Source organism: Pan troglodytes, chromosome 9, assembly GCF_028858775.2.
Source record: "Pan troglodytes isolate AG18354 chromosome 9, NHGRI_mPanTro3-v2.0_pri, whole genome shotgun sequence".
NCBI lineage: Eukaryota > Metazoa > Chordata > Mammalia > Primates > Hominidae > Pan > Pan troglodytes.
This window is the reverse complement of record NC_072407.2, coordinates 65,540,768-65,567,859: the sequence shown is the minus strand read 5'-3', so window position 1 is coordinate 65,567,859 and position 27,092 is coordinate 65,540,768. Positions and strand designations below refer to the sequence as shown.

The 27,092-nt window shown below is 40.0% G+C and overlaps 2 protein-coding genes and 1 pseudogene across 6 annotated transcripts in view; 1 reads left to right on the top strand and 2 right to left on the bottom strand.

Annotated features, from left to right (window-relative positions):
- Positions 1-27,092, bottom strand: part of SLC22A10 (solute carrier family 22 member 10) — a 96,351-nt gene that overhangs the window by 55,497 nt on the left and 13,762 nt on the right. The gene's annotated exons all lie outside the window — the stretch shown is intronic.
- On the bottom strand, positions 14,246-15,721 carry LOC100612856 (G1/S-specific cyclin-D2-like; annotated as a pseudogene).
- SLC22A25 (solute carrier family 22 member 25) overlaps positions 14,740-27,092 on the top strand; it is an 84,662-nt gene continuing 72,309 nt past the window's right edge. Inside the window, exons 1-4 of one of the 4 annotated variants that reach the window (XM_054662372.2) lie at positions 14,760-14,849; positions 19,151-19,569; positions 20,277-20,409; positions 20,823-20,950. In XM_054662372.2, coding sequence (XP_054518347.1) covers positions 20,358-20,409; positions 20,823-20,950 — 180 coding nt within the window. In that variant the 5' untranslated portion in view covers positions 14,760-14,849; positions 19,151-19,569; positions 20,277-20,357. Of the gene's footprint in view, positions 14,850-19,150; positions 19,570-20,276; positions 20,410-20,822; positions 20,951-27,092 lie in introns of those variants that run through there. The other 3 variants (XM_054662371.2, XM_054662370.2, XM_063782987.1) reach the window with 3 other exon arrangements.

Here is a 27,092-nt window from a genome sequence, read left to right as displayed (position 1 = left end):
GAAAAAGAGGGAATCCTCCCTAATTCATTTTATGAGGACAGCATCATCCTGATACCAAGACCTGGCAGAGACACAACAAAAACAACAATGAAATTTCAGGCCAATATCCCTGATGAACATCTAGATGAAAATCCTCAATAAAATACTGGCCAACTGAATCCAGCAGCACATCAAAAAGCTTATCCACCATGATCAAGTTGGCTTCATCTCTGGGATGCAAGGCTGGTTCAACACGTGCAAATCAATAAACGTAATCCATCACATAAACAGGACCAAAGACAAAAACCGCATGATTATCTCAATAGATGCAGAAAAGGCCTGCAATAAAATTCAACACTATTCCATGCTAAAAAAAAGAAACTCTCAATAAACTAGGTATTGATGGAACATATCTCAAAATAATAAGAGCTATTTCTGACAAACCCACAGCAATATCATACTGAATGGGCAAAAACTGGAAGCATTCCTTTGAAAACTGGCACAAGACAAGGATGCCCTCTCTCATCACTCCTATTCAAAATAGTATTGGAAATTCTGGCCAGGGCAATCAGACAAGAGAAGGAAGGGAAGGGAAAGGAAGGGAAGTGAAGGGAAAGGAATGGAAGGGAAGGGGAGAAAAAGAAAGGAAGAAAGAAAGAAAGAAAGAAAGAAAGAAAGAAAGAAAGAAAGAAAGAAAGAAAGAGAAAGAGAGAGAAAGAAAGAAAGAAAGAGAAAAGAAATAAAGAAAGAGAAAGAAAGAAAGGAAGGAAGGGAGAAGGGAGGGAGGGAGGGAATCAAATTTTCTCTGTTTGCAGATATCATAATTGTATATTTAGAAAACATCATCATCTCAGCCCAAAATCTCCTTAAGCTGATAAGCAACTTCAGCAGTCTCAGGATATAAAATCAATGTGCAAAAATCACAAGCATTCCTATACACTAATAATAGACAGAGAGCCAAATAATGAATGAACTCCCATTCACAATTGCTAAAAAAGAATTAAATACCTAGTAATACAACTTATAAGGGATGTGAAGGATCTCTTCAAGGAGAACTGCAAACGACTGCTCAAGGAAATAAGAGAGGACAGAAACAAACAGAAAAACATTCCATGCTCATGGATAGGAGGAATCAATATCATAAAAATGGCCATACTACCCAAAGTAATTTATAGATTCAATGCTATCCCAATCAAGCTACCATTAATTTTTTTCACAGAATTAGAAAAAACTACTTTGAATTTCATATGGAACCAAAAAAGAGCCCGCATAGCCAAGACAATCCTAAGCAAAAAGAACAAAGCTGGAAACATCATGCTACCTGACTTCAAACTACACTACAAGGTTACAGTAACAAAAACAGCATGGCACTTGTACCAAAACAGATATACAGACTAATGAGACAGAATAGAGGTCTCAGAAATAACAACACACATGTACAACCATCTGATCTTCGACAAACCTGACAAAAAAGCAATGGGGAAAGGATTTCCTATTTAATAAATCATGCTGGGAAAACTGGCTAGCCATATGTAGCAAACCCAAAACTAGACCCCTTCCTTACACCTAATACAAAAATTAACTCACGATAGATTAAAGACTTAAACATAAGACATAAAACCATAAAAATCCTAGAAGAAAACCTAGGCAATACCATTCAGGACATAGCAATGGGCAAAGTCTTCTTGACTAAAACACCAAAAGTAATGACAACAAAAGCCAAAATTGACTAATGGAATCTAATTAAACTAAAGAGCTTCTGCATAGCAAAAGAAACTATCATCAGAGTGAACAGGTAACCTACAAAATGGGAGAAAATTTTTGCAATCTATCCATCTGACAAAGAGCTAATATCCAGAACCTACAAAGAACTTAAATAGGTTTTGAAGAAAAAAAACAAACAGACCAGGCATGGTGGCTCATGCCTGTAATGCCAGCACTTTGGGAGGCCAAGGCAGGTGGACACCTGAGGTCAGGAGTTCAAGACCAGCCTGATCAATATGAAGAAACCCCATCTCTACTAAAAATACAAAATTAGCCAGGCATGGTGGCACATGCCTGTAATCCCAGCTACTCAGGAGGCTGAGGCAGGAGAATCACTTGAACCCAGGAGGCAGAGGTTACAGTGAGCCAAGATCACACCATTGCACTCCAGCCTGGGCAACTAGAGTGAAACTTCATCCCAAAAAAAAAAAATCAGAAAGTGGGCAAAGAATATGAACAGACACTTCTCAAAAGAAGACATTATGCGGCCAATAAACATGAAAAAAGCTCATCATCACTGGTCATTAGAGAAATGCAAATCAAAACCACAATGAGATACCATCTTGTGCCTGTTAGAAAGATGATCATTAAAAAGTCAGGAAACAACAGGTGCTGGAGAGGATGTGGAGAAATAGGAACACTTTTACACTGTTGGTGGGATGGTAAACTAGTTCAACCATTGTGGAAGTCAGTGTGGCAATTCCTCAAGGATCTAGAACTAGAAATACCATTTGACCCAGCCATCCCATTACTGGGTATGTACCCAAAGGATTATAAATCATGCTGCCATAAAGACACATGCACACGTATGTTTACTGTGGCACTATTCACAATAGCAAAGACTTGGAACCAACACAAATGTCCATGAATCATAAACCAGATTAAGAAAATGTGGCACATATACACCATGGAATACTATGCAGCCATAAAAAATGATGGGTTCGTGTCCTTTGTAGGGACATAGATGAAGCTGGAAACCATCATTCTCAGCAAACTATCACAAGGACAAAAAACCAAACACCGCATGTTCTCACTCATAGGTGGGAATTGAACAATGAGAACACATGGACACAGGAAGGGGAACATCACACTGGGGTCTGTTGTGGGGTGGGGGGAGGGGGGAGGGATAGCATTAGGAGAAATACCTAATGTTAAATGATGAGTTAATGGGTGCAGCACACCAACATGGCACATGTATACATATGTAACTAACCTGCACGTTGTGCACATGTACCCTAAAACTTAAAGTATAATAATAAAAAAAGAATCCTTGTGATTTTTGCACATTGATTTTGTATCCTGAGACTTTGCTGAAGTTGCTTATCAGCTTAAGGAGATTTTGGGCTGAGATGATGGGGTTTTCTAAATATACAATTATGTCATCTGCAAGCAGAGACAATTTGACTTCCTCTCTTCCTATTTAAATATCCTTTATTTCTTTTCTTGTCATATTGACCTGACCAGAACTTCCAACACTATGTTGAATAGGAGTGGTGAGAGAGGGCATCCTTGTTTTGTGCCAGTTTTCAAAGGAATGCTTCCAGTTTTTGCCCATTCAATATGATATTGGTGAGGGGTTTGTCAAAAATAGCTCTTATTATTTTGAGATATGTTCCATCAATATCTAGTTTATTGAAAGTTTTTAGCATGAAGCAGTGTTGAATTTTATCAAAGGCCTTTTCTGCATCTATTGAGATAATCATGTGGTTTTTGTCATTGTTTTTGTTTATGCAATGGATTACGTTATGATTTGCTTATGTTGAACTAGCCTTGCATCCCAGGGATGAAGCTGACTTGATCATGGTGAATAAACTTTTTGATGTGCTGCTGAATTCAGTTTTCCAGTATTGTACTGAGGATTTTAGCATCGATGTTCATCAGGGATATTGGTCTGAAGTCTTCTTTTTTTGTTGTGTCTCTGCCAGGTTTTCATATAGGGATGATGCTGGCCTCACAAAATTAGTTAGGGAAGAGTCCCACTTTTTCTATCGTTTGGAATAGTTTCAGAAGGAATGGTACCAGCACTTCCTTGTACCTCTGGTAGAATTTGGCTGTGAATCCATCTGGTCCTGGACTTTTTTTGGTTGGTAGGCTATTAATTACTGCCTCAATTTCAGAACTTGTTATTGGTCTATTCAGGGATTCAACTTCTTCCTAGTTTAGTCTTGGGAGAGTGTATTTGTCCAGGAATTTATCCATTTCTTCTAGATTTTCTAGTTTATTTGTGTAGAGGTGTTTATAGTATTCTCTGATGGTGGTTGTCTTTCTGTGAGATCACTGGTGATATTCCCTTTACCATTTTTTATTGTGTCTATTTGATTTTTCTCTTTTTTCTTCTGTATTAGTCTGGCTAATGGTCTATCTATTTTGTTGATCTTTTCAGAAAACCAACTCCTGGATTCATTGATTTTTTAAAGGGTTTTTCATGTCTCTCTCTCCTTCATTTCTGCTGTGATCTTAGTGGGTTTTTTTGTTTGTTTGTTTTTTGTCTTCTGTTAGCTTTTGAATTTGTTTCCTCTTACTTCTCTAGTTCTTTTCATTGTGATTTGAGGGTGTCAATTTTAGATCTTTCCTGCTTTCTCTTGTATGCATTTAGTGCTATAAATTTCCCTCTAAAGAGTGCTTTAGTTGTGTCCCAGAGGTTCTGGTACATTGTGCCTTTGTTCTCATTGGTTTCAGAGAACTTATTTGTTTCTGCCTTAATTTTGTTATTTACCCAGTAGTCATTCAGGAGCAGTTTATTCAGTTTCCTTGTAGTTGTGAGGTTTTGAGTGAGTTTCTTAATCCTGAGTTCTAATTTGATTGCACTGTGGTCTGAGAGACTGTTTGTTATGATTTCTGTTCTTTTGCATTTGCTGAGGAGTGTTTTACTTCCAATTATGTGGTCAATTTTAGAATAAGTGTGATGTGGTGCTGAGAGGAATGTATATTCTGTTACTTTGGGGTGGAGAGTTCTGTAGATGTCTTATTAGGTCTGCTTGGTCTAGAGCTGAGTTCAAGTCATGAATGTCCTTGTTAATTTTCTGTCTAGTTGATCTAATACTGACAGCAGGGTGTTAAATTCTTCCATTAATGTTGTTTGGGAGTCTAAATCTCTTTGTAGGTCTCTAAGAACTTGCTTTATGAGTCTGGGTGCTCCTGTATTGAGTGAATATATATTTAGGATAGTTAGCTCTTCTTGTTGCATTGATCCCTTTACCATTATGTAATGCCCTTCTTTGTCTTTTTTGATCTTTGCTGGTTTAAAGTCTGTTTTATCAGAGCCTGGCATTGCAACTCCATTTTGTTTGGGTTTTTTTTGTTTGTTTGTTTGTTTGTTTGGCTTTCCATTTGCTTGGTAAATATTCCTCCATCCCTTTATTTTGAGCCTATGTGTGTCTTTGCATGTGAGATGGGTCTCCTGAATACAGAACACTGATGGGTCTTGACTCTTTATCCAATTTGCCAGTCTGTGTCTTTTAATTGGAACATTTAGCCTTTTTACATTTAAGGTTAATATTGTTATGTGTGAATTTGATCCTGTCATTATGATGCTAGCTGTTTAGTTTGCACATTAGTTGATGCAGTTTCTTAATAGTGTCATTGGTCTTTATATTTTGCTGTGTTTTTGCAGTGCTGGTACCAGTTTTTCTTTTCCATATTTAGTGCTTCCTTCAGGAGCTCTTGTAAGGCAGGCCTAGTGGTGACAAAATTCCTCAGCATTTGCTTGTCTGTAAAGGATTTTATTTCTCCTTTACTTATGAAGCTTAGTTTGGCTGGATATGTAATTCTGGGTTGAAAATTCTTTTTTAAAAAAGAATGTTGCATGTTGGCATTCACTCTCTTCTGGCTTATAGGGTTTCTGCAGACAGATCCACTGTTAGCCTGATGGGCTTGCCAATTTTTCCAGCACCCTTTGTTGAACAGGGTGTCCTTTCCCAACTTTATGTTTTTATTTGCTTTGTCAAAAATCAGTTGACTGTAAGTGTTTGGCTTTATTTCTAGGTTCTCCTTTTTTAGTTTATTTTTTGAGACAGAGTCTTGCTCTGTTGCCCAGGCTGTAGTGCAGTGGCATTATCTCAGCTCACTGCAACCTACACCTCCCAGGATCAAGCAATTCTCCTGCCTCAGCCTCCCAAGTATCTGGAACTATAGGTTTGTGCCACCATGCCCTTTTGTATTTTTAATAAAGACAGGGTTTCACCATATTGGCCAGGCTGGTCTCAAACTCCTGACCACAAGTAATCCATCCACCTCAGCCTCCCAAAGTGCTGGGATTACAGACATAAGCCACTGCACCCAGCCTATTTCTGGGTTCTCTATTCTGTTCCATTTGTCTATGTGCCAGTACCGTGCTGTTTTGGTGACTATGGCCTCATAGTATAGTTTGAAGTCAGGTAATGGGATGCCTCCAGATTAGTTCTTTTTCCTTAGTCTGCCTTTGGCTATGTGGGCTCTTTTTTGGTTCCATGTTAATTTTAGGATTTTTTTTTCTAGTTCTGTGAAGAATGTTGGTGGCATTTTGATGGGAACCATATTGAATTTGTAGATTGCTTTTGGCAGTACAGTCATTTTCACAATATGATTCTACTCACCCATGAGCATGGCATGTGTTTCCATTTGTTTGTGTCATCTATGATTTCTTTCATCAGTGTTTTGTAATTTTCCTTGTACAGGTCTTTTACCTCCTTGGTTAGGTATATACCTAAGTTTTGCTTTTAGTTTTGCAGATATTGTAAAAAGGGTTGAGTTCTTGATTTGATTATCAGCTTGATCGCTGTTTGAGTATCTATGAGGCAAGAGATTCCTAGAGGGTTTTTTAATTCTGAAGAATATAATTTTTAGGTAATGGCTCATTAGTTGATAATGTGAAAATAGGATCATTTGTTCACCAGGGCATCTGGTGCTGAAACAACTGCCTAAAATTTGGCCAAATTTGTTGTTTTGGGGTGTCATTCTTTATTAAGGACATCCTGGCTGAGGAGTGGAAAACAGTCACATTGCACAAAGTTCCACGATGCAAGATGCTTACAGTGCCATTTACACAGTCTACAAACTCCCATTACTGTTTACTCAGTTAATCCCATGAACATTTCCAGGCAGTCAAAGGGTCTAGGGGTGATATGGTTTAGCTGTGTCACCCGAATCTCATCTCGAATTGTAGCTCCCATAATCCCATGTGTCACAGCAGGGACCCAGCAAGGTGTAATTGAATCATGGGGTCATGTTTCTTCATGCTGTTTTCATGATAGTGAATAAGTCCCATGATATCTGATGGTTTTATAAAGGGCAGTTCCCCTGCACACGCTCTCTTGCCTGCCGTGATGTAAGACATGCCTTTGCTCCTCCTTCACCTTCTGCTGTGATTGTGAGGCCTCCCAGCCATATGAAACTGTGAGTCCATTGAGCCTCTTTTTCTTTATAAATTAACCAGTCTGGGGTATTTCTTCATAGCATATGAAAAATAGACTAATATAGCGGAATGGATGACCTCCTCCAGTACACTAGCACCTGGCAAAACACTGAGGACAGAAGGCCACCGTCTCCCACAGGTGGAATGTACCAGAGACCCAGGTTTGGCTTCGTACTGTCTTAGGGAGCCCTCGGTAGCCTTGCCAAGTTTGTGGGGTGCTGTTTCCCAAACCATAACTGGAGCTGGGTATGGAGAAGCACAGGTTCAGGATCTGTGAGAGCCTCTGCTTCCAGGAGGTCCCAGCAGATAGTCAATCATTTGTTGTTTTAATAGTGAGTGACGCAGGTCAAGAGGGGCAGTTCTTTGTTTATTTTATTTTGTTTTTTGTTTCATCGGAAGCTGTGAGACAATTGATGACCATCATAAGTGGTTTAGAAACTCCAGAAGATGTATGAAGAAGTTGTCAAAGCCTTTACAGTGAAGATGTTTCTGACTTCACTCACAGAAGTGCCTGCTATTTTAATTTGTAAGTAAATTTTGTAAATGAGGATGTGTTACCATCAGAACCCAAAAAGTGCTAAGAGATACTAGACTTCTATGTCTTTAAGGAGTGTGTCACATGAGTCTCCTTGGAGGAGGATGTACTCTAAGTAATGTCACACCTGTGTTCCTGGAGAAAGGTGAATATCCTCAAAATCTTGTCTGCAAAGATTGCATGGAATGACAAAGTTATGGAGATACCCCATGGGTATCCTGGAAAAGGTGTCCCTTTAGAGGTCAAGGCAAACTTTGACCTGAGAGGATGTTGAAATAGGAACTGAACAGTACATGAAAGGCAATCAATAAGAGCAAATATTTACTGGTTATTGCTTAAATAGAAGCAGTCAGTTTAATGAAATTGGACATTAAATATGAAAGCCTTGATGGATAGGATCATGACATTAAGCCTGCGTTAATCCATAGTGAGAGATCTTTTATTTTATGTTTTCAGATTTAAGAACAGGCAAAATTGGGCTGCCAAATGGAGAAGCAGAGGAGAAAATCAGTCTTTTATTAATTAGCTTTTATATAATAAATTTGAATCCTTGAGGCCCTGTATTAATTTACATTGGGTCAGATTAACTATTTTAACTGGGGATTGAAGGGGTCCCCTTTTATCAAGCCAATTTATGTCAAAGGCTAACTTTAATTTATTATTTATTATGTTAGAGTATTTATGTTGAATATGGAATATTTTAAGGCAGTGGATTCTATGACTATGAGAAATTTAAACAAGGATACAGGTTTTTTCTAACTTTTAAGTTCAGGGGTACAAGTGCTGGTTTGTTACATAGATAAACTTGTATCATGGGACTATATTGGACAGATTATTTCGTCACCTAGGTATTAAGCCTAGTACTCATTAGTTTTTTTTCTTGATTCTCTTCCACCTTTGGCCCTCCATCCTCCAAAAGGCCCCAGTGTGTGTAATTGCCCTCTACACATCCATGTGTTCCATCATTTAGCTCCCATTTATAAGTGAGAACATGCAGCATTTGGTTTTCTTTTCCTGTGTTAGTATGCTAAGGATAATGGTCTCCAGCTCCATCCATGTCCCTCAAAAGGACATAATCTCATTCTTTTTTATGGCTGCTTAGTATTCCATGGTGTATATGTACCACATTTTCTTTATCCAGCCCACCATTAGTGAACATTTAGGTTGATTCCATGTCTTTGCTATTGTGAATAGTGCTGCAATGAACATACACGTGCATGTGTCTTTTTAATTGAATGATTTATATTCCTTTGGGTATATACCCAGTAATGGGATTGCTGGGTTGAATGGTATTTCTTTCTTTAGATCTTTGAGGAATTGCCACACTGTCTTTCACACTGGCTGAACTAATTTACACTCCCACCGATAGAGTATGAGCATTCGTTTTTCTCCACAACCTCACCAGCATGTTTGTTTGTTTTTACTTTTTAATAATAGCTGTTCTGACTGGCGTGAGATGGTATCTCATTGTGGTTTTGGTTTGCATTTCTCTAACAACCAGTAATGTGGGGCTCTTTTTCATATGATTGTTGGCTGCACCTATGGCTTCTTTTCAAAAGTGTCTGTTCATGTCCTTTGCCCACTTTTCTATGGGGTTATTTGTTTCTTGTAAACTTGTTAAGTTCCTTGTAGAGGCTGGATATTAGACCTTTGTCAGATGCATACTTTGCATGATTTTTCTCCCAGCCTGTTTACTCTGTTGATAGTTTATGTTGCTGTGCAGCAGCTCTTTAGTATAATTTGATTCCATTTGTCAATTTTTGTCTTGTTTAAGTTGCTTTTGGCATGATCATGAAATCTTTGCCCATGCCTACGTCTTGAGTGGTATTTCCTAGGTTTTCTTCCAGGGTTTTTACAGTTTTGAGTTTTACACCTAAGTCTTTAATCCATCTTGAGTTAATTTTTGTATGTGGTGTAAGGAAAGGGTCCAGTTTCAGTCTTCTGCATATGGCTAGCCAATTCTGCCAGCAACATTTTTTGAATATGGAATCCTTTCCCCACTGCTAAAGTGAGGCAAACTCATTTTTCTTTATATATATTTAAGTATCTTCTCAAGATTATAGGAGCAGACTGTTTAAATTTAGTGGAATCCTGGTGTATCATTGTAATTTGAGTCCCAGGGTTGATTAAGCTTGTGAAGTTCTGCCAATTGATGCATTTTAACAAATGTTAAAGTTAAGTTAAAGTCTATGTTATAGAGGCACAAAAGCCAATCAGTGTCTTTTTTAAATCATTTTGTTATATAAGTCCTTTAGTATAGAAATTTAGTATATAAATTTTGGATTTCTAATTGAGTCAAATTATGGAAGTTTGTTTTAACTTATTGTATAAAATATACACATATACTTCATTTATCTATTTATTGTATTATGTATGTATATGTAATTTATTTAATTAGCTTTTATTTCCCCCCTGTATCTAGGGGCTTGTTTCTAAATCAGTAAGTAATATAGGGCTAATATCATGTTTGGTAGACCTGGTGTTTACTCAGGACTTAAGTTTAAAGTTCTTTTACTTATTTTTCAGATGCGTAGCCACCTACAGCTTTTCCCTTTTGTGCTGTAGTTTTGTTTGTTGTTTTTGTTTTTAGACTTTTAGTCTTCTGAAATCGTGGCTCTTAGTTTTAATTTCTGATTAAAAAAAAGAGAGAGAGACAGGGTGCTGGTCCATCTAAGCAGTAGTCTCTCTCTTGAATCACCCCAGACTGCAAGATAATCATTACCTCCCTCCCACATAGGGACCTTGCTTTTTCTTTTAAGTAAATATTTAGAATGACTAGGCGCTAAAAAGTTTTTTTTTTTTTTGAGACAGAATTTATTTTACTCTGTTGCCCAGGCTGGAGTGCAATGGCATGATCTTGGCTCACTGCAAACTCCGCCTCCCAGGTTCAAGCAATTCTCATGCCTCAGCCTCACAAGTACTTGGGATTACAGGCATGTGCCACCACACCTGGCTAGTTTTTGTATTTTTAGTAGAGACAGGGTTTCACCATGTTGGTCAGGCTGGTCTCAAACTCCCGACCTCAGGTGATCCACCCACCTCGGCCTCCTAAAGTGCTTGGGATTACAGGCAGGAGCCACTGCACCCAGCCTAAAAAGAATGTGTTCCCTCGCTCTCTCAATGTTTACGTGACAAGCTTCTGGTGGCTGTGAGTGGCCTCCCTTGTGAGCCTTGGCCTTCATTAGTGGTTCTCTTCAGCCCCATTTACTGACAGCCACCTCCTTCTTTTTTTTTTTTTTTAGGTCATGAGTTTATTGTCCAGTAGTTGGGCAGGCTTGTGCCTTTCCTTATTTGTCAGATTCTTTCATTTGCTGATTCTGTTTAAGCTCAAGGGTCAGTCACTGTGAAATGAATTTGCACCTCATTTTCTCTTTAGGCTCCAAGACTCCCAAGAACTCCAGGGCTCCCACTTTCCCCATTCTGTGGGACTCCTTAGGGCCTAGAAGAGTGTGCTGTGCAAAGTTGGCTTTTAGAAAACTGGCTAGCTAGCTTGCTGGCTCCTCCACTTTCCTCTCCAAAACTTCAGAATTCACCACTCACTGTCCTACCAGAAATCCCCTAGAATTTTAAGGTCATGCTTACTCACAAAGTCTTGAACCCTTCTAAACACACTTCCCAAGAGACTGACTTATCTGGAATCTCATCTCTATAGAGAAGCAGCCTCTTCATCTCCCTTCAACTATCATCCCATACTTCTCTGAACAATTTTACTTGTCCTGCCAATTCAGTGTGATTGAAAACCTGAAAACCACTTAGCAGAGAATCTGGGCTTACATAGTGCTTGCCTGTGCAGTTGGAGACAGAGGAGGGAGAAGGAAGCACCGCAAATACTGCATGCTGCAGATTCATCTACTCACAGATTCAGACCTAGGAAAACTGTAGAGATGACCCTCAACTCAGTGTCCATTCCAGAGAAGGGGGAAGATGGAGGAAAATGTTTCAAGATGAAAGGGCCCAATGCAGACGATGCCCTGCTTTTGAAAAAGCTACAAGATGAGGATCCACATATAGCCTGCTGGAATTCCTTTTAGTCTGTTTCCTGATACCTGGTACCCAAGTGCAAATTATGACGTCCTAGTCCGCTGCATAAATGTCTGTACTGAACATCTTCCTTGTAGGGGAGGAAGGATCCCTTGGTTCAATGTACTTTTTCCATCATAATGAGCATACCACAGTCAAAATGGGAGCCCAATGGCCTTCATGACCAAAAAGGTCCCTGGGATTGAGACCACCCTGCCTTCCACCTGAGAAGGAGTTTAGCCCTGTTCACCCTGCTTCTCTGTTCCTCACACTAATAGACTCCCAAGCAGAAACTGTATGGTTGTGAGTTATTGTGAAAACAAAAGTGTGAATCATTGTCTTTTATAGTTGTTGATTTTGTCCAGTAAACCCGAGGTAAAGAACACTCTATCTCTGATGAATGTGATCAGAGGAAAAAGCGAAAAGAAAAAACAACAACCATGAATATGCAACCAGAAGAAGACAAACTACAGAAGGGTTTTTCCAGTATGAAGAACTCTTATCTCAACCATCTATTTCAGGACTTGGAGTTTAAGCAATAAAATAATATACTATAAAAATGTTTACAAAATAGCAGTACACTCCGTGAAACACATGAATAAAACAAAATGAAAAATAAGAGACTCTTAAATTTTTTTCCATCTTCAACCTTCGCACTCTGAAACAAGAAATAATCTGTGTATAAAATAATTCTTCAAAGTAGCCCCATTCTGATTTTTCTTTTTTACTTAAAAAGGCAAATATTTTAACAAATGGCTTCATTACCTGTTCGATTACAATTGTGAAAAAAAAAAAAGAGTTGTTGCTCCAACCTCTTTACTAACTGAATGCCTCTATCGCAAGGACAAAAAACCAAACACCGCATGTTCTCTCGCATAGGTGGGAATTGAACAATGAGAACACATGGACACAGGAAGGGGAACATCACACACTGGGGCCAGTTGTGGGGTGGGGGGAAGGGGGAGGGATAGCATTAGGAGATCTACCTAATGTTAAATGACGAGTTAATGGGTGCAGCACACCAACATGGCACATGTATACATATGTAACAAACCTGCATGTTGTGCACATGTACCCTAAAACTTAAAGTATAATAAAATAAATAAATAAATAACAATAAAAAAGAAAAAAGAACAGAAGAGGAAAAAAAATTCATGTACACTGAATACAACTTTGCAATAAAATTACCAAAAACAAAAAAGGAAAAGGAAACAAAATGCTACCCCCTGATGTTCAGCCATCTGTCTTTGCACCCGCAATAACTTTTCTTTCCATGTCCAAAGAAGTATAAAGATGTAAAATTAGGTATTTAAAGAAATAAAATGAAGATCCTCTGTGTCATCAGAATGGTAACAGATCTTTGTTTTTAGGCTTTTCTGAGGAATGTTGTGATGGGGATGTCAGCAGAAAGAGGTGTCTCTTGTGTCCTGGTAGGAACACCAGAACTGTGTACCCAAGAATGTCAGATACCAGAGGTGAAGAGTAACCCAGATGGAGGCAGGGAGGGAGGGGGCAAGAGAGAAGAGGGGAGGAGTATTCAGCATGACTTGCATAAACCATGCCATCTATTGCTAGGGAAAAATTTTTCAAAGTGCTTTTCGAATGGAATGGTTTAGAACAATGCTAACCTGTGGAGCAGACATGCCAATCAGCACCAAAAATTAGTTTTTCCTAAGAAGGAATGCCAAGGTCACATTACCCTTTTTAATACAATAAGAGAAAAGATTCCATTCTGGATGCCACCCCAGGTCTCCATCTGCCTCCATTTCATGTGAGTTTTGGTTACAGCCCATAGCTACATTTCCCCCATTAGATAGCAATACTGTGGTGTCCGCAATGAACTGCATTTGGAAGAAGCAAGATGTCACAGGACAAGAAATCCAGAAGCCAATCACCTGTGTCCAACTGGCAAAATAAAACATCTTATTTAGGTAGCAGCTAATGTAGACAGCAAGAGCACCTAACATAGAGTTCCAACCACACTCCTGACTTAGTAACAGGTGGCTGAGAGTAAAGGTGCTTCTCCGTCCCAAATGGTTCAATCATGTTGAGAGATTGTTTTGTACTCCTTCCCCATCAAGTCCTTCCTTATTTCCAATTCCTTCTTGAGTTCATTGCTTTATAATCTAATCATGCCATAAATGGCACACACAGTTCCTTGAAATTATACTACAAGGGGGTGTATGTGCTAGCTCACAACATGAAAAAAAAAAAGTCTCCTCTAATTTGTTTCCATATTGCAGACATACATATTCTCTAACTACCCTGCAGGTTTTCCTGCAAGCATTTTACCATTACTTTTACATAATCAAACAATAACTGTTCGAATATACGAGGGATTCCCTTATGCTGTACTTCAAATAAGCACCAAATGCTTTTTCTTATTCTGTTTTTATAGGACTATTTTCTGTCACTTCTAAAAGATCTTTAAACACGAACTATGTGGGGGCAGAGGTTTTTTTTTTAAGTTTCGCCCTAAGATACAAAGAACAAAACATAACCAGAAAGAAGGAGACAGCAGATTATGAATGCGCCTCTCAGCTGGACTGCCATCCTCACAGGTCGATATCTCACAGGTCTATAGGGGTGCTGGCTTGGCCCAGTTCATCCTCTGACTTGGATCTGTCCTGCTGGTCCTGATGGCACTGCTGCAGGCTGTTGAGGAAGACCACCTCAATATGCTCCTGGTTGGCTTTTGAGACAATCCACATCTGTGTTGGTGATCTTCGCCAGCAGCTCAGTCAGGGCATTGCAAGGGAGTGAGCTCACTTCCTCATGTTGCTGAAGTCCACAGATAGCTGCTCTTACACTTCCAGTTGCAACCATTGATGGCGGGTACATTGCACACAGAGCATTGAAGGTCTGGGCGTGCTTGCAGATTGGAGACAGCTTCTCCCGCTGCTGGGGCAGCTTGTGCAAGATGTACTAAATGAAGTCATGAGGCGTGACAGCTGCCAGGTTCCACTTCAACTTTCCCAACACCACCAGTTCCCACTCCAGCAGCTCCTGAGGCTTGATGGAGTTGTCGGTATAAATGCACAGCTTTTTGGCAGTCAGTGGGCTGGACTCTTTGAGCCTGGAGGCCAGGAACATGCAGACAGCACCCAGGAGTTGCAGATGGGACTTTGAAGTTGGGATCCTGGCGAAGAAACAGTCCAGGTAAATCATGGCCAGAGGGAAAACCTTTTCTTCACACTTCTGTTCCTCACAGACCTCCAGCATTAGTAACAGGTGGCTGAGAGTAAAGGTGCTTTTCCATCCCAAATGGTTCAATCATGTTGGCCACCATCAGAAGTGGCCACCAATCAAATGGCCACCATCAGAAGTGGCCACCATCCTGTGCATATACGGCTGGATGGCCTTCTGCACACACTTGAAGTAGGAGCATTACTGAAGGTAGTGCTTCTCGATAGTGAGCAGGTTCTGCAGGACATGGTCAACTTGAAGTAGGTTGCAGTCCCTCGTGGCTCTGAGGACCGGGTCTACCTCACAGCCCAGCAGCTCCATGGCCAGCTCTGTGACCCCTCACTCCCCTGCTTTCTCTGGACTGGAAAAGTGTGTTTTGTTTTTGTTTTTGTTTTGGAGGGGGAAGGCAAAAGCATTCCCCTTATCTCCTTCCTTTGGCTCAATAGGGAGTTTTCAGAGGAGAGGTGAGGGCAGAGACAGAAGGTGGAGGAGAAGAGAGGTGAGGATTGGGCAGTGGGCGAGCAGAGCTTCCCTGGCTGCCTCGCTCACATCTCTCCTCCCCTTCGAACTCCACCTCCTTCTTTAGTGTGTCCCAAGGAACCTTATTTGGGTTGGGGCCAAAGAGCAATGGAAACGAGGGAAGGCAGCAACATAGGGATCACAGTCTATGAGGGTTAATATTGAGTGTCAACTTGATCAGATTGAAGGATGCACAAAGTATTGTACCTGGGTGTGTCTGTGAGGGTGTTGCCAAAGGAGATTAACATTTGAGTCAGTGGACTGGGAGAGGCAGACCCACCCTCCAGCTGGCTATATCACAATCACACAGGAAGAGGAAGTTTTAACTAGGCTGAAGTGATGGGGTATAGCTGAGTTTCAAATAACTTATGTCAGACCTAAAAAGGCATGCCAAGGAAGCAATGATATTAAACAAGTCTATTAAATATGACACTATTCTTAGATGGGAAAACAGGAGTCACGCAAGTGTTATTGCTGTATAGCAGTTCTGAAATCCAGCTGGGCAAATATTGAGTGCCCCTTGATAAAGACGCTACCCTACTCCTGCCAATGAGTTATTCTATACAGTTGTTGGTTCTGACATCTGGTCTCTGGGTTCTGCCTAAGAGACATCCTTCCTTTTATATTAAAGTTAGTATGTGGTTTTCGGTGTGTGGTTTTTTCCACCTGCTCTCTGAAAGTAGAATCCAGGGGTGGAGGGGGAGGTAAATAGCACCATTTCATTTTGTACATTCTCTGTTAGTTTCTGTCCCAACTAGCAGTGTTTCTGCCCATGTAATTCTACTAAACTTTTTCTTGGTCTCTTGTGACTCTTACTGGAATCTGCTCCATTAGACAAAAGCCACACCCAAAATATCTCCATTCATATAGATGGACTATGATATTCTGCTGAGAGGTAATGACATTAAGATTCTTAGAAACCTCATTTCTGTTTGACAGAGTTTGAATGTAATATCCTTAACCATCTTTAGAGAGCTTTTTGTCTGGGCTACAATCTCAGTTCATTGTCAGTACTTAACAAAGGCCATTTAAGCTGCACAGTCTGGTGGTTCAGAGACCCTGTTGCCCACCAATGTTGTGCCTCACCTCAGTGCATACCCTCAGCTGCTTGGGTGTCTGTTGTGATCAGGTGACAGAAGAAAATAGCCTTTCTAGGTTCAGATATAGAATGACTTGGTATATGGGAAAAGTAAAACTTAGTGAAGTAATGCTTCCCTCTGGGGGCCTTGATAGTCACTGATGACTGTTAACCCTCTCAATGCATTGAGCTTCAAGTAATACAACTGATTATCTACTTTGTGTATAAATAAGATAATCCTGAGGTAAGAATACAGAGACTAGGAGCTCCAGATGACTTTGTTTGATGGACTGGACCTATAAACAGAAAGATTGGATAATAGGAAGGAAAGAGGTCTGGAAAAGAGGCATGGGGATGCACCTGTGGAGTGGGCATGAGGTGTGAAGGTCTTTGTATTACATGGAACACCGTGGAAGAAGGAGAGAAGCACTAACCAATCAAATATCCATAATGACAGAGTTGAAGTCCACCAGGCTCTGTCATTAGCCTCTCCAATGCAAGCAAACAGGGTTCCTTCTGTGGCTCAATTCCAGACTTTTCTGAAGGGCCATTCCAGGTTCACATCTCCCCATGGAATGGCTTCAGGCCTGTTTTGCAACTATATTATGGTTCAACAATTAGCTCCAATCAATCATATTTCATCATGCACTTACATAAGAGCATGCCTTAGTAAACCCCTTGCACACACATTTCTGCCTCAGAATTTCTTTCCCAACCAAGACAAATACTAATATTTTCATGTGCCTGCAGTTAAACATGACAAGATAGCATGAATGTTGTTTCTGCATTTTGAGCTAAAGCCATATCAAGTCAGTCAATGCTACAAATTTTTTTTTATGGTCTCATTGTGTAAGTTAGTAGAATTGACTAGATTTGTGCTGGCTTGTTTGGAATGAGTAAAAGTAAATAGTCAAAGGATAAAGTGCTAATTTACTAGTTGCATAACAGGTTGGATGGGAGTACCATTTACACAGACAGGCCCTGCTCTCACAGGAGATGACAACCCCATGCATGTTACTGCTCCAGAAGACCTTCTAGTGAGACAAGATGTGAAGATGGAAAATGGTGATATTAATGATTATGACCTTGTGTAGGCTTAGGCCAATGTGAGAGTTTGGTCTTTATTTTTAACAAAAAAATTTAAAAAGCAAAAAATAAACTTAATAGAAAAGCTTATAGAATGAACAAGGATATAAAAAAATCTTGTACAGCTGTGCAACATGTTTATATTTTAAGTGTTATTACAAAAGAGTCAAAAGTTTTTTAAAAACTAAAAAGTTTATAAAGTTACAAAATTACAGTAAGCCTAGGTTAATTTATTATTGAAGAAAGGAAAATATTTGTTTATATATTTAGTGCAGCCCAAGTGTACAGTGTTTATAAGGTATATCTTATGATTTAAACTTGAAACAGATTTCATTATAATCTGTTGGAATTAACACAACAAAAACATTTTTCTTTGACTCTAATGAAAATGACTAACTTCCAGATCCCCAAAATTGCCTTCACATTCACTCACCACTCACACACTGACTCACCCAGAGCAACTTCTAGTCCTGCAAGATCCATGCTTGGCAAAACCCTATAAAGGTGTAATTTTTTTATCTTTTATATTTTATTTTTACTCTAACTTTTCTATGTTTAGATACGTTTAGGTACACAAGCACCAATGTATTATAATTGCCTACAGTATTCAGTGAAGTAACATACTGTACAGGTTTGCAGGATATGAGCAATAAGCTATACCATATAGCCTAGGTGTGCATTAGACTACACCATATAGGTTTGTGTAAGTACACTCCATGATGTTCACACAACAAAATCACATAATAATGCATTTCTCAGAGCATATTCCTGTTGTTTTGAGATGCATGACTGTGAACATTTTATATCAGAGTGTGAATATTTAAGTACCTATCCCTTACTCACTATAAGAACCTTGAAGACCTTATCTTGCACTTATTGTATCCCTGGAACGAGCCCCGAAAAGTTTCTCACAAATGCAGTGTGAATAAATCAACAAGCCTAGAAAAATGAGCTTGCCATGGCTTACTCTGCCCTCCTTCACTACCCTGACTCTGCCCTTTCTGAAAAACTTATGTTTGAAATGAGTTTCTGCTGTGATTTCACCTGAAGCAGAGAGCTGTTAAAGGGGAAGGACTGTACCATGTTTAAATTGCTCTAATTAGCTCACACTAACTCTTTAAGCCCAAATTCAATACTGAACAAGAAAAGCACTTATTTTCAGTACTTTTCACAGGAAGATTTCTGAAAGTGCATCCCTTTTGATTGTCACAAATTACACATTCTGGAAAAGACTGCTAACAATATAGCATGTTTATTTTACTGTATTTACAGAAAATGTGGAGATCAAAGGTTGATGCTTTTGTGAGGTGCTGCTGATAATATAAATTTTCACAAAGTAGAACTTTAAACAGATTTCATTGACAACTGTTGGAGTATCCAAGCAAAATATTTTTCTTTGACTTTAATAAAAATTGCTAACTATCTAATCCCCAAATGATAATAAGATGTGTAACCTTCCATGGTCCTGCTGCAAATGTGATGCAGGGCCTATTAAAAGAAAGTGGATCAACATACACTCAATGGGACTTCAGGAAAGGAAACATTTTTTCTCTTTGAACTTATCTGAATGAGTCATTTTGCCTCCTTTTAGGGATAATCTCTTCAGCCTCAATGGTATTTCAGGACTTCTTGGATCAAGTTGGTGGCTTGGGGAGCTTTCAGATCCTTCAGATGGTTTTCCTTATCATCTCCACCTTTATAGTTTGCCCTCGTGTTGTATGGAGAATTTCACTGCTTTCATCCTGGTCACCACTGCTAGGTGCACATCATAGACAATGTCATCGTCTTGGATGAAGAGACTGTGATCCTCAGCCAAGATGCCCTCCTGAGAATCTCTATCTCACTGGACTCAAACCTGAGGCCACAGAAACGTTGTCACTTCATCCATCCCCAGTGGCAGCTCCTTCACCTGAATGGGACATTCCTCAATATGAATGAACCAGACATGGAACCGTGTGTGGACAGCAGGGTGTACAACAGAAGCTCCTTCCTCTCCACCATCGTGACTGGGTAAGAGGCCCCAATTTCCTCCTACATACACAACTACAGTGTTTACAAATAACACAAGTAATTAACATGCTACCAGCATTTTGTCACATGTAGGTGCTTATTCTTCATTCTTTCAGCAAATATTAATTGCTTCTCTGTTAAATACCAGACCCCTATGCATTTTATAAGTCTAGTGATTTCAAAAGTAGACATGTACGCTGCTATCATAGTGCTTTCATTCTTAGGAAGACCAAAGTTTAGGCAAGTATTTCACGTATTTTGTTATAAATTTTATGCCAAATCAGTAAGGCTCAGCCTGTGGTTGCAATTAAAAATACCTGGGAGGTTGATCAAAACCCCCATGCCCAGACTGTACACCCAGAGTGGTCATAGGAGAAGGTCTGCAGTGATAATCACGAATCATTAAATTTTTTAAGGTTCACAAATGATTGCACTCTATGGCAAAATTTGAGAACCACGCTTAGTATGGAGCAAAAGTGGTTGTTAATATAACCTACAGTTTTAGAGGCAGCTTCCTAGAGAAAGTTATGTTTAAGCTGAGACCTGAATGATAAAGGTCAAATAGTAAAGAAAAGGGAGGCTACAGAGGAAGATAGAGGCCTGCTGTAATGAAACATTCAGGTCATGTTCAGGAGTTTTGATCAGGTTCCTCTGAGGGGTTTTAAGTTGCTATAAAACTCTACTATGCTGGTTTTTATTTCTTCTAGTGGGACCTGGTATGTGGATCTCAGTCACTGAATTTAGTGGCTACATTCTTATTCATGGAGTGGTGGTGAAAGGCATCCAATATGGCCATTGATCAGACAGATGAGCATCTCTGTTTCAAAGATCACTATACTAGTGAGTATTTCCATCCACTGATTAAATATTTATTCATTGAGAAATATTTATTGCAAATCACACTGTCCTGGGGCTACCTTGGTCTTCAGGGATCTAGAAACACAAATGGAGAGCTACAATCTGTGTGGTGAGGGCTATCCTGTCAGCACTGAGTGTTGTGTACAAGACACAGAAATGACATCTCCATTAAGCCTGACAGGTCAGGGTTTGGAAATCTGGTGCCACAACATGTGATTTAGAAATATGAGAACAGTTACTGTCTTAGTCCATGTTCTGCTGCTATAACAGAAGGTCACAGAATAGGTAATTTATTCACAATAGAAGTTTATTTGGTTCGTGGTTATGGAGGCTGGGAGGTCCAAGAGTTTGGCATCAGCATCTGATGAGTAACTTTGTGCTGTATCATCTCACAGCAGAAGGTGGAAGGGCAAGCAAGGTCACAAGACAGAGAATGGGGGCTGGATTTCATCCTATCATCAGGATCCCCTCCTGCAATAACCCACCTCTGCGATATCCACATGAACCTATTCACCACTTAAAGGTCTCGTCTCTTTTTTTATTTCAACTTATATTTTATATACAGAGGGTACATGTGCAGGTTTTTTATGGGTATATTGTACCCAGGTAGTGAGCACAGTACCCAACAGTGGGGTTTTTTCAACCTATACCTTTCCTCCCTCCTTCCTCCCTCTAGTAGTCCACAGTGTCTATTGTTCCCATGTTTATGTCCATGTGTGCTCAATGTTTAGCTCCGACTTACAAGTAAGAACATGCAGTATTTGGTTTTCTGCTCCTGCACCACCTCTTAATACAATCACAATAGCAATTAAATTTCAACATGAGTTTTGGAACAGACATTGAAACCATAGAAGTTACCTATGAGAACTGAAAGACAGATATTTCATGACATGGAATTCAGCCTGTTTGAAAATGAAGATATGGAGAACAGTGTTCTATGCTGGATACAAGGGAGCCACAGCCCAGACAGGGGAACCAGTAGATAGTTAGAAGATGAAAGCATTAGGTAAGCTAAGTGTGAAGAAATAGAGATGCATATAGTTAATAAAAAGAAGAAGGGGGTGGAGCCAAGATGGCCAAATAGAAACAGCTCCAGTCTACAGCTCCCAGGGTCAGCGATGCAGAAGATGGGTGATTTCTGCATTTCCAACTGAGGTACTGGGTTCATCTCACTGGGGAGTGCCAGACAGTGGGTGCAGGACAGTGGGTGCAGGACAGTGGGTGCAGCACACCGTGCATGAGCAGGGTGAGGCATCACCTCACCCAGGAAGCACAAGGGGTCAGCGAATTCCCTTTTCTAGTCAAAGAAAGGGGTGACAGACGGCACCTGGAAAATTGGGTCACTCCCACCCTAATACTGCGCTTTTCCAATGGGCTTCACAAACGGCACACCAGGAGATTATATCCCACACATGGCTTGGAGGGTCCTATGCCCATGGAGCCTCACTCATTGCTAGCACAGCAGTCTGAGATCAAACTGCAAGGTGGCAGCAAGGCTGGGGGATGGGTGCCTGCCATTGCTCAGGCTTGAGTAGGTAAACAAAGCTGCTGGGAAGCTCGAACTGGGTGGAGCCCACCACATCTCAAGGAGGCCTGCCTGCTTCTGTAGGCTCCACCTCTGGGGGCAGGGCACAGACAAACAAAAGACAGCAGTAACCTCTGCAGACTTAAATGTCCCTGTCTGACAGCTTTGAAGAGAGTAGTGGTTCTCCCAGCATGCAGCTTGAGATCTGAGAACGGGCAGACTGCCTCCTCAAGTGGGTCCCTGAACACCAAGTAGCCTAACTGGGAGGCACCCCCCAGTAGGGGTGGACTGACACCTCACACAGCTGGGTAATCCTCTGAGACAAAACTCCCAGAGGAACGATCAGGCAGCAGCATTTGCAGTTCACCAATATCTGCTGTTCTGCAGCCACCGCTGCTGATACTCAGGCAAACAGGCTCTGGGATAGACCTCCAGTAAACTCCAACAGACCTGCAGCTGAGGGTCTTGACTGTTAGAAGGAAAACTAACAAACAGAAAGGACATCCACACCAAAAACCCATCTGTACGTCACCATCATCAAAGACCAAAAGTAGATAAAACCACAAAGATGGGGAAAAAACAGAGCAGAAAAACCAGAAACTCTAAAAATCAGAGCACCTCTCCTCCTCTAAAGGAACACAGCTCCTCACCAGCAACAGAACAAAGCTGGACGGAGAATGACTTTGATGACTTGAGAGAGGAAGTCTTCAGAAGATCAAACTACTCCGAGCTAAAGGAGGAAGTTTAAACCAATGGCAAAGAAGTTAAAAACTTTGAAAAAAAGTTAGATGAATGGATAACTAGAATAACCAATGCAGAGAAGTCCTTAAAGGACCTGATGAAGCTGAAAACAATGGCACAAGAACTATGTGACAAATGCACAAGTCTCAGTAAACAATGCGATCAACTGGAAGAAAGGGTATGAGTGATGGAAGATCAAATGAATGAAATGTAGCGTGAAGAGAAGTTTAGAGAAAAAAAGAATACAAACAAATGAACAAAGCCTCCAAGAAATATGGGACTATGTGAAAAGAACAAATCTACGTCTAACTGGTGTACCTGAAAGTGACGGGGAGAATGGAACCAAGTTGCAACACACTCTGCAGGATATTATCCAGGAGAACTTCCCCAATCTAGCAAGGCAGGCCAACATTCAAACTCAAGAAATACAGAGAATGCCACAAAGATACTCCTCGAGAAGAGCAACTCCAAGACACATAATTGTCAGATTCACCAAAGTTGAAATGAAGAAATGAAGGAAAAAATGTTAAGGGCAGCCAGAGAGAAAGGTCGGGTTACTCACAGGGAAGCCCATTAGACTAACAGCTGATCACTCAGCAGAAACTCTACAAGCCAGAAGAGAGGGGGGGCCAATATTCGACATTCTTCAAGAAAAGAATTTTCAACCCAGAATTTCATATCCAGCCAAACTAAGCTTCATAAGTGAAGGAGAAATGAAATAATTTACACACAAGCAAATGCTGAGAGATTTTGTCACCACCAGGCATGCCCTAAAAGAGCTCCTGAAGGAAGCACTAAACATGGAAAGGAACAACCGGTACCAGCCACTGCAACAACATGACAAATTGTAAAGACCATCAAAGCTAGGAAGAAACTGCATCAACTAACAAGCAAAATAACCAGCTAACATCATAATGACAGGATCAAATTCACACATAACAATACTAACCTTAAATGTAAATGGGCTAAATGCTCCAATTAAAAGGCACAGACTGGCAAATTGGATAAAGAGTCAAGACCCATCAGTGTGCTGTATTCAGGAAACCCATCTCACATGCAGAGACACACATAGGCTCAAAATAAAGGGATGGAGGAAGATCTACCAAGCAAATGGAAAACAAAAAAAGGCAGGGGTTGCAATTCTAGTCTCTGATAAAACAGACTTTCAACCAACAAAGATCAAAAGGGACAAAGAAGGCCATTACATAATGGTAAAGGGATCAATTCAACAAGAAGAGCTAACTATCCTAAATATGTATGTGCCCAAAACAGGAGCACCCAGATTCATAAAGCTAGTCCTTAGAGACCTACAAAGACACTTAGACTCCCACAGAATAATAATGGGAGACTTTAACACCCCACTGTCAACATTAGACAGATCAATGAGACAGAAAGTTAACAAGGATATCCAGGAACTAAACTCAGCTCTGCACCAAGCGGACCTAATAGACATCTACAGAACTCTCCACCCCAAATCAACAGAATATACATTCTTTTCAGCACCACACCACTCCTATTCCAAAAATTGACCACATAGTTGGAAGTAAAGCTCTCCTCAGCAAATGTAAAAGAATAGAAATTATAACAAACTGTCTCTCAGACCACAGTGCAATCAAACTAGAACTCAGGATTAAGAAACTCACTCAAAACTGCTCAACTACATGGAAACTGAACAACCTGCTCCTGAATGACTACTGGGTACATAACGAAATGAAGGCAGAAATAAAGATGTTCTTTGAAACCAATGAGAGCAAAGACACAACATACCAGAATCTCTGGGACACATTCAAAGCAGTGTGTAGAGGGAAATTTATAGCACTAAATGCCTACAAGAGAAAGCAGGAAAGATCTAAAATTGACACCCTAACATCACAATTAAAAGAACTAGAGAAGCAAGAGCAAACACATTCAAAACCAACAGAACGCAAGAAATAACTAAGATCAGAGTAGAACTGAAGGAAACAGAGACACAAAAAACCCTTCAAAAAATCAATGAATCCAGGAGCTGGTTTTTGAAAAGATCAACAAAATTGATAGACAGCTAGCAGGACTAATAAAGAACAAAAGAGAGAAAAATCAAGTAGATGCAATAAAAAATGACAAAGGGGATATCACCACCAATTCCACAGAAATAGAAACTACCATCAGACAATACTATAAACACCTCTATGCAAATAAACTAGAAAATCTAGAAGACATGGATAAATTCCTCGACACATACACCTGCCCAAGACTAAACCAGGAAGAAGTTGAATCTCTGAATAGATCAATAACAGGCTCTGAAATTGAGGCAATAATTAATAGTTAACCAACCAAAATAAGTTCAGGACCAGATGGGTTCACAGCCGAATTCTACCAGAGGTAAAAGGAGGAGCTGGTACCATTCCTTCTGAAAGTATTCCAATCAATAGAAAAAGAGGGAATCCTCCCTAACTCATTTTATGAGGCCAGCATCATCCTGATACCAAAGCCAGGCAGAGACACAACAGAAAAAGAGAATTTTAGACCAATATCCTTGATGAACATTGATGCAAAAATCCTCAATAAAATACTGGCAAACTGAATCCAGCAGCACATCAAAAAGCTTATCCACCATGATCAAGTGGGCTTCATCCCTGGGATGCAAGGCTGGCTCAACATATGCAAATCAATAAAAGTAATCCAGCATATAAACAGAACCAAAGACAAAAACCACATGATTATCTCAATAGATGCAGAAAAGGCCTTTGACAAAATTCAACAACCCTTCATGCTAAAAACTCTCAATAAATTAGGTATTGATGGGATGAATCTCAAAATAATAAGAGCTATTTATGACAAACCCACTGTGAATATCACACTGAATGGGCAAAAACTGGAAGCATACCCTTTGAAAACTGGCACAAGACAGGGATGCCCTCTCTCACCACTCCTATTCAACATAGTGTTGGAAGTTCTGGCCAGGGCAATCAGGCAGCAGAAGGGAATAAAGGGAATTCAATTAGGAAAAGAGGAAGTCAAATTGTCCCTCTTTGCAGATGACATGATTGTATATCTAGAAAACCCCATCGTCTCAGCCCAAAATCTCCTTAAGCTGATAACCAATTCAGCAAAGTCTCAGGATACAAAATCAATGTGCAAAAATCACAAGCATTCTTATACACCCATAGCAGACAAACAGAGAGCCGAATCATGTGTGAATTCCCATTCACAATTGCTTCAAAGAGAATAAAATACCTAGGAATCCAACTTACAAGGGATGTGAAGGACCTCTTCAAGGAGAACTACAAACCACTGTTCAATGAAATCAAAGAGGATACAAACAAATGGAAGAACATTCCATGCTCATGGGTAGGAAGAATCAATATCGTGAAAATGGCCATACTGCCCAAGGTCTTTTATAGATTCAATGCCATCCCCATCAAGCTACCAATGACTTTCTTCACACAATTGGAAAAAACTACTTTAAAGTTCATATGGAACCAAAAAAAGAGCCCGCATTGCCAAGTCAATCCTAAGCCAAAAGAACAAAGCTGGAAGCATCATGCTACCTGACTTCAAACTATACTACAAGGCTACAGTCACCAAAACAGCATGGTACTGGTACCAAAACAGAGATATAGACCAATGGAACAGAACAGAGCCCTCAGAAATAATGCCACATATCTACAACTATCTGATCTTTGACAAACCTGACAAAAAGAAGAAATGGGGAAAGGATTCCCTATTTAATAAATGGTGCTGGGAAAACTGGCTAGCCATATGTAGAAAGCTGAAACTGGATCCCTTCCTTATACCTTACACAAAAATTAATTCAAGATGGATTAAAGACTTAAATCTTTGACCTAAAACCATAAAAACCCTAGAAGAAAAACTAGGCAATACCATTCAGGACATAGGCATGGGCAAGGACTTCATGTCTAAAACAACAAAAGCCAAAATTGACAAATGGGGTATAATTAAACTAGAGAGCTTGTGCACAGCAAAAGAAACTACCATCAGAGTGAACAGGCAACCTACAGAATGGCAACAAAATTTTGCAATCTACTCATCTGACAAAGGGCTAATATCCAGAATCTACAATGAACTCCAACAAATTTACAAGAAAAAAAGAACCCCATCAAAAAGTGGGCAAAGTATATGAACAGACACTTCTCAAAAGAAGACATTTATGCAGCCAAAAGACACATGAAAAAATGCTCATCACCACTGGCCATCAGAGAAATGCAAATCAAACCCACAATGAGAAACCATCTCACACCAGTTAGAATGGCAATCATTAAAAAGTCAGGAAACAACAGGTGCTGGAGAGGATGTGGAGAAATAGGAACATTTTTACACTGTTGGTGGGACTGTAAACTAGTTCAACCATTGTGGAACACAGTGTGGTGATTCCTCAAGGATCCAGAACTAGAAATAC